Source organism: Sinocyclocheilus anshuiensis, unplaced genomic scaffold (assembly GCF_001515605.1).
Source record: "Sinocyclocheilus anshuiensis isolate Anshui unplaced genomic scaffold, SAMN03320099.WGS_v1.1 scaffold579, whole genome shotgun sequence".
Lineage (NCBI taxonomy): Eukaryota > Metazoa > Chordata > Actinopteri > Cypriniformes > Cyprinidae > Sinocyclocheilus > Sinocyclocheilus anshuiensis.
Window position 1 is genome coordinate 675,651 of NW_015551075.1, and position 8,463 is coordinate 684,113.

An 8,463-nucleotide genomic window follows, 5' to 3' on the forward strand; every position below is an offset into this window, starting at 1 on the left:
GCTGATTGAAGCAAGGTTTTAAAGATGCGACTGTGGTCAAGTAATTTAAACAAATGTATAACATTTATTATTTTATTAAAGGAACAGCAGTTTACGAAAACATAATGCTTTTCTGGAGCTGTTATTATTATTAATAACAAGTAAGTGAATAGTAATCATTATCAATAATATTTCATGATTAACACTTAATTTGTTGCCTCTCTAGCAATTAATAAGTTTACTATGGTCCATGACTATGTGTAAATGGTAGAGATGGTTGCTGCTTCTTGCTGATTTTTAAATGGTTTAGCTGGTCTCCTGGCCTGGCCTGACAAACCAAACCAGTGCGGTTTAGCAGATTAGCCAAATTAACCAGCTGACTAGTATCCAAAACCCATCTAAAACCTAGACCAGCAAACCAATTTAGGTTGGTTTAAGATGTCTTTTTATTAGGTTACGTTACTCTCTGTGGACCCTGACGGGAAAAAAAATCTTAAATTAGCCTAAGCTGGTTTGCTAGTCTTGTCTCGCAGCTGTTGGTTTTAGATGGGTTTTGGGAACTTGTGAGCTGGTCAACCAGATTAGACTGGTTTAAGAAGTTTTTTTTTTTCAGCAGATAATATGCCAAAAGATACGGACATATTAAAACTTACCAAGTTCTATCTTACTGTTTTTGCATTTAATACTTTTTATTTATACTTAACAGGCCGTCTAATGAACGTCAATACACCTGATTTGCCTTTCTCTCAATAGATCTGGGACCGCATGCACTGTTCCGGCCCTTTTAACAGACTGACAGAACCAGTAGCCAATGACGCTGCGGGGATCTATTTACTTGGATTTTATCGACCAATCCGAACGCAGATGGGGCGGGACGTCGGTGTCAGGAGGCGGAGCTTATGCCTGAAGTTGAGTTCCCCGTCTGCTGTAATTAAACTTTCTGAAAGTTCGCGTCAGTCCGCTGTTGCTGCTCCGCCAGCGCACACTGCCTGCCTTCTTCAGACAGCCTTATATTACTCATAATAATGCACGGCCATGACACTCTACTGCTTTTCTTGTCTTTTATTCTCTTTCGCATCGGACAGAAGGCAATATCAGGTAAGACTGCAGCACCTGCGATACTCCTGACAGAAATTCACCATGGTAACAAGTTTCAGGCAAATATACCAATATTGCTACAGTTATAGGTGCTAGGGGAAAATGAATAAATTTACAGAAATAATCTGAAAGCTTATAGCAAAGCAAAGCTTAATAGCAAAGCTATTCGCGTATGAACTTATTTAAATGTTTTGCAGTAGTCACGATAACGGCGGAAACTGCGGTTACCATGGTAATTTCTCGTCTGGATCGTTTAACCTGTAACGTTAGTAACGGCGACTTTGTCCTCGACTTGGTTTTATTATTTTAAGCTGCATATTTTCCCTGCTGCTTACAAAAAAGTTTCAGCCACGTTGTTTCAATTAAGATGAAATTGTTTATTTAAGAGCAATATAGGGCTTACCACCCAGGTTGCGTTTCAAGATGTTGGCTGCGTCTCAAAACCTAGTAAGCTGCCTACCTAGACAGCTTTTTTTGGGGGGGCTTCATGGGCGGAAAGAAATGCTGTGACGTCACGTGTGCTGAGAGGGCATGTGAGCTCATGCAACTGCAGGATGGCCAAAACTGCTGTCTACTAGAGAGTCTAAATCTTACAATAGTACAGGAGGCACATTCTCTGTGTAGTGAGCTTCCTAACAAGACAGTTTTAGGGCATTTTGTGCATTTTAGTCATTCTTGAGAGTGCGTGCAAGCTTATGCAATTGTTTGATGGTCAAATATGCAGTCTAGATAGTCAGCTCATTAGAGTACGGAAGTCACATTCTCTGTGTATAGTGTGGCTGCCTAACTAGACAACATTTGGGGCTTTTTAGACATTCTCTTGGTTGAGAGTGCATGTAAGCAATTGCATGTAAGCTTACTAGAGTACAGAAGTCACATTATCTATGTAGTGAACTGCCAATCTAGACCGTTTTGGGGGGCATTGTAGGCATAATAGGCTTTCTCTTGGCTGAGAATCCATCCAAGCTCATGCAACTGTATTATGCCCAAAAATGCTGTCTTCTAGATAGTCATCTTACAAAAGTGCAGAAGTCACATTCTCTGTGTACTGAGCTGGCTAACTAGAGAATTTTGGGGGCGAATTTTAGGCACATTTAGGCATTTTAGGCGTTCACTTGGCTGAGATTGCATATGAGCTCATGCAACTGTATGATGCCCAAAATGCTGTCTAGATAGTCAGCTCAGTAGGGTACAAAAATCACATTCTTTGTGTGGTTAACAGCCTAATTAGAAAGTTTTTGTGGGAATTTCAGGCACATTTTAGACATTTTAGATGTTCTTTTTGCTGATAATGTATGCAAGCTTATGCAACTATATGATAACCAAATGCTGTCTAGATAGTCAGCTTACTAGGGTACAGAAGTCACTTTGTTTGCGTAGTGAGCTGCCCAACTAGAGTTTTCGTGGGTTTTTTAGATGCATTTTGGACATTGTCTCGGCTGAGAATGAACTGCATGATGCTCAAAAATGCTGTCTAGATAGTCAGCTTACTAGGGTACAGAAGTGGCATTCTCTGCAAAGTGAGCTAACGTTTTTTTTTTTTTGCGTTTTTGATATGATTTCGAGATAATTTTAGACATTATCTATTGCCCAAGAGTGCATGTGAGCTCATGCAACTGTATGATGCCCCAGCACACTGTCTTAGTAGGCAGCCAGTGTATCTTCTGTACTCTGGTGAGCTGCTTTCCTAGACAGCATTTTTAGGCATTACGGGCACAAAAAAGTCTGTTGGCAAAGAGCATATGTTACATCACAGTGCTGAGAGAGCATGTGAGCTCTTGCAACTGTATAATACATAAAAATGCCATCTAGGTATGCAGCCTACTAGCTTTTGAGTGTGCACTTCTTATGTTTCTGCGCAATCCGTTACTTACTCAGTCCACTTTAATTTTATGAACTCTTCTGTACCGTCTATTGTTTTAACAACTTTATTTCCCCTTACGTGTATCCTTCTCTAATTAACTGCAGGCAGACTTGTAAACTCAACTCTGACTTATATAAAACTAGGGGTTGTGCATTTTTTCCCACAGAACTTGGGAATATCAGGGAATTAAAAAAAATAAAAATTGATTTGTAGGTCTGGAAAATGCTCAGCGCTAAATGTTTCATTGCAATTCCTTATGCAGTAATTTCGAATGGCTGGGAAGGTCATGGAAACAGTTTTTTGGCATCCATGACTTGATTACATACACATCGCACTGCTATTCTAATTAAAACGTGTTGCATGTCTCCTAGCACAATCTGCCATGTACGAGACCGATGTGGTCGTACCGCAGGAGCTGCGGCCGGATGAGGTGCACCTGCTCCAGGGATCCTACAGGTGGAGCAGGGGTCGCAGACCACGCTCGGACCATCAGCAGGAGGACCTCCTGTTTCTACGGCTGCCTGCTTTTGGAAAGGAACTGTACTTGCAGCTCCAGAGAGACAACTCTTTCCTGGCTGAGGGGTTTGTGACGGAGGAGAGGAGCGAGGAGGGCAGCGTTCAGCACAAGCCTGTTTTAAGGGTCCGACGGTGTTTTTATGCCGGGGCCGTTCTCAATCACACAGACTCTTTCGCCTCATTGGATGTTTGTGGTGGACTGGTGAGTGGAGTTATTATATTTATTATCAGTTTATCTATAACATTTAAAATATCCTTGAGGTCTAACCTTTTAAAAGTTTGGGTTTAGTAAGATTTTATTTTATTCTTTTAAAGAAATTACTACTTTTATTTAGCAAAGACAGTGACAGTAAAGACATTTATCATGTTACAAAATATTTCTATTTCAAATAAATGCTTTTCTATTCATCAAAACAAAACAAAAAAGTATCACTGCTTCGACAAAAATATTAAGCAGCACAACTGTTTTCAACATTGATAATAATCATAAATGTTTCTTGAGCAGCAAATCAGCATATTAGAATGATTTCTGAAGGATCATGTGACACTGAAGACTGGAGTAATGATGCTGAAAATTCAGCTTTGATCACAGGAATAAATTACATTTTGCAATGTATGAAAATGTTTATTTTAAATTGTAATAATATTTCAGAATGTCACTGTTTTTACTGTATTTTTGTTCAAATAAATGCAGCCTTAGTGAGCATAGGAGACGTCTTTCAAAAACATTAAAAAAATTTATGGTAGCGTTTGCTATCCGAATTAAGCACTTTTATTACATTTTATTATTTGCATTTTGCATTGTGTTTTTTTTGTTTTGTTTCACAACCGATGAGTTGCGAATCACCAATATTGGCTATTTTTAAATTAAGTAGTTATGCATTATGTAATTATTTTACTGTCTTTTATTTAAGCTAATTTAATATACAGGTAACAGTAATTAAGGCCATGAGAACTTGCTTAAATGTCATTAAAATAATGTCGCAATGCTTTTAATTTTTAATGTCCTAAAAACACTTAATTTTCCTCATGGAGAATACAATTTCTTCTAATTTATCTTTTGATTTTGAGTTGAAATGTGACATTGACATGTTTTCGTGCGATTCACCCAATCACACTTTGAGTGTGTGCTGGTTATTTGACATTGTGGTTGTGAGCATTCCAGGCCCACCCACGGGAGAGAGGCTGTGCTTGTTTGAGAAAGAGTTTCCCTGACTTTGGTCCCATTATGATCATTCCATCCTTCAAACATCCTTTGAATGGCTGTGTTAAATGCCATCAATCAAACGGCTGAAAGAGAAATGGCACTCCATTATCGCAGACTGTCAATTGTCTGATTGGTTTGAATACAGTTTTTCGTCATCTGACCGGCCTTGGCCAAGGTTTGTGATCGTTGTGTTCTGCCCAACCTTACTGATAAACCTCACCAATTGACTATTCAGTTAACGGACAGCTAGTTGACCACCCTGACTCATCCCTCTTTAGGCTGACTCTGTGGAAAATGAGCTCATCGATATTGTAAATGTTCTACCCACATGTGGCGAGGACGTTTTTGACACCTAAAGTGAGACTGACAGTGAGCAGATGTGAGGCTCTGGACGGCTGTGCAGATGAGCTGAAGATCAGCTGGGTGTTTTAACTAGCCCCGTCTGACATCTGTCTGTGACGCACGTGGTTCTCTCTCCACGGGTCATCTGTAGGCGAGGAAATACAATTTTGGATGGTGGTAACAGTGTCTTTAGTTAAGTCACTTTATTTTCTATAGTGCTTTATACGATACCGATTGCATCAAAGCATCTTCACAGTAAAAACTGCAGAATCACTTATGAAAACTCAACTATAGAGACAATTCAGATTCTGTTGTCAAGCTGCTCTAAAAAGACAATAGTTTCATTATTTAGCTCAAGTTGGTTTAGTGTTTGTTCAGGTCAGATCAATAACAGTGTGAAGTTCATCAATTTTGAAACGGGTTCAATTCAACCATAAGCAGCTCTACAAAAGGCAGCGATGACGTTCGTTATTCAGCTTGAGTCCGTTCAGTGTTGATTCAGTTTAGTTCAGTAACAGTGTCGATGCTGCAAGATGTGATTCAGCTGTAAAGCAGCTCTACAGAAGACGAAAGTGCCATGCTATTGTGTTCTCATCTGATGGTGTCATCTTTTTAGATACTTTCTCATTATTGAGTGAATTAATATAAGTAAAGTTAGGGTCCTATGAAATCTGTTTGATTTTTTCTGGATTCCATCCCCCCCCCCCGCCGTTTTAATTTTTCTAGATTCCGTTTTAATGGTTAAATAAAAGTTTACTATCCAAAAAACATGTATAATTAATTGAAATCATGAAATGTATACAATTTAACATCAATTTATAAAAATGTAAGAATTATTATTTATTTTTTTCCAAATTCTATTTTTTCCATTTCAGTGCTACTGGATTAATTACGTTTTAATTACCAAAAAGCATGTGTAACCTCTCTCTCCCGGGTCCTCTCCACCACACCTCGTTCTCGTTCTGAGTGGGTCTCCGGCATGGGAGGCGGACGCATTAACAAGGAGGCTAAAGACTGCAGCCACTAGCGTCAGTCGCTAGTGCGTCTCTTGAGATCAGGTATTGTTTTATCATACTTGTGTAACCCCTCTCCCCCGGGTCCCCATCGCCACACCTCGTTCTCGTTCCGAGTGGGTCTCAAACCCGGGTCTCCGGCATGGGAGGCGGACGCATTAACAAGGAGGCTAAAGACTGCAGCCACTAGCGTCAGTCGCTAGTGCATCTCTTGAGATCAGGGGAGTAAGGTTTACCTGCACAGCACCTACCTCTGGCCTCTGTTACACTCACCCCCCCTAAGCCTCACTCCCATCTGGGTCACGGCACCAGTGTTACCCCTCTCTCCCGGGTCCTCTCCACCACACCTTGTTCTCGTTCCGAGTGGGTCTCGAACCCGGGTCTCCGGCATGGGAGGCGGACGCATTAACAAGGAGGCTAAAGACTGCAGCCACTAGCGTCAGTCGCTAGTGCGTCTCTTGAGATCAGGGGAGTAAGGTTTACCTGCACAGCACCTACCGCTGGCCTCCGTTACACATGTCTAATCAATTGAATTTATAAAACTTTAACAATTTATTAAAATAGAGCACAATGAAATGCTTTATTTTTTTCAGAAATTTTGTGTTGACTTTAATTTTTTCTGGATTTATGATTTATTATCAAAAAGAGTGGTAATCAAACGAAGGCATCAAACATTAACAATTTAATTAATCTTTTAAATTGTAAATGAAAATTTAACAATGAAGTGAACTGAAGTGACTCTCAGTGCAGGTCTGGAAATTAAGTTCATTTGGAGTTTCCTCAAAATAGTGAGACGGCAGATGCTGAAAACAGCACAAGTGTCTCGCATGCTGCGCTGAAACTGCGCTCATTCACACACGGACACGCAGAACATGCAGATTTCAATAGCAATCTTACTGCGCTTTAATATTCGCAGACACTAGTCCATGTAGCCATTTGATTTATTGTACAGTCCTACTTTTGATTTATTCATGCAAAATTTGTTATACTGCGTTATACTGTAAATTCCACTTTTTATGACTGGATTACGTGATTCTGTCTACATTTTGGCATCATGGAAATCATATTTATAGTTAGAGTTATCAATTTTTTACAGAGCTTATTGCAATGCTTAATAAGATTGCATTCTCTCTGAAGAATGCATCTGATGCTAATGTTGATTTTGTCCAAAAGAAGGTATCTTATAATGTAGGGAGCTCAGTGGGTTTTGGGACAACGACCTTCAGACCAGCAAGGACTCTAATTTTACTAACTTCTACTTAGTAAGCTTGTTTAAACAATGTTGAAGTTGGAGAGGACCCAAACAAGGTCTTCCTGCCTGTTAATGTCATTTCAGACGGTTTTTATGGCTCTATCTCTCTTCAGAGTGTAGCCATATGTAACTGTACTTTGTTTAACCTGGTTCATGTGGGGTTTGCCTGTACTTGTTGTGATGAAAGCGTGTGGTTTACAGCCTCTGTGGGCAACTTCCTGTCAGCACTCCCATGCTCTCCTCCTCCTCCACCCACCCGGGGCTCTATGCACATCTCCCTCACCTCCATTCATGTGCATTTTCCACTCTTTTCTCCAGTGAAAGCCTTCGTTGTGCTGTGTGGATGCAGTGTCAGTCTAGACTTTCCCACCTGACTGATCGCTGTCGTCGGATTTGATGCTGACTTGGTCGTTTTTCATGACTTGGCAACGAGAAATTATTCTCACATTTCACATCTTTGTGCCCTTGAAGCCACGAGGGGCATCACAGTCAGACGGAGGGGAAAGAAGGCTAACGTACAGTATATGTGAGATCCTCAGCGGGGCTCATGATGAATGATCCTGGGTTTGCTGTCATAGAAAACACATCAGCTTCCTCCTGGAGCACATCATCTGAGATTCTATATAAAATCTTGAAGGAATAGTACAACCCAAATTATAGCATTATTTACTGTACAGAAGCGGTTCATAGTGATTAAAAACCACCGTAAACTTGCTCCATTGTACTTTAATTTCAGTCAGTTCTTTACACAGAGCTATCATGTGACTTCAGAAGACTTGAAATATAGTGTAAAATTTATATGGACTAATTTTTCAAATTTTAGAGTGCATTAATAAGAGTTTTTTTTGTTTGTTTTGTTTTGACACTACAGATTTGATTTCAAATGCAAATCAGATCCATTTCAAATCTTTCAAACTAACTGTCCACACTGTCATTTTGCAAGTGAAGCTAATGAAATACGAGTTGTTTGTCCAGGTAGTATAGTCAATATCTGGTATATCTACATATATTATAATAGTTAAATATATATAAAATTTAAAATAAAAATAGTTAAAATAGCTTGTTGAATAATCTGTGTAATGAATATATGATAAATTTTTTTTGCTTTTGAGAAACAACTTTTATCACATATTTTGTTAATAATAAAATATATATTTATATATTGAATTTAAATAAAATCACTAAATATTTT

General features: G+C 39.3%; 1 protein-coding gene across 3 annotated transcripts in view; it reads left to right on the top strand.

Annotated features, from left to right (window-relative positions):
• Positions 1-931: 931 nt before the first annotated feature.
• LOC107662259 (A disintegrin and metalloproteinase with thrombospondin motifs 17-like) overlaps positions 932-8,463 on the top strand; it is a 131,473-nt gene continuing 123,941 nt past the window's right edge. For all 3 annotated transcript variants that reach the window (XM_016452209.1, XM_016452210.1, XM_016452211.1), the window contains exons 1-2: positions 932-1,077; positions 3,313-3,659. In XM_016452209.1, coding sequence (XP_016307695.1) covers positions 1,005-1,077; positions 3,313-3,659 — 420 coding nt within the window. In that variant the 5' untranslated portion in view covers positions 932-1,004. The remainder of the gene's footprint in view (positions 1,078-3,312; positions 3,660-8,463) is intronic.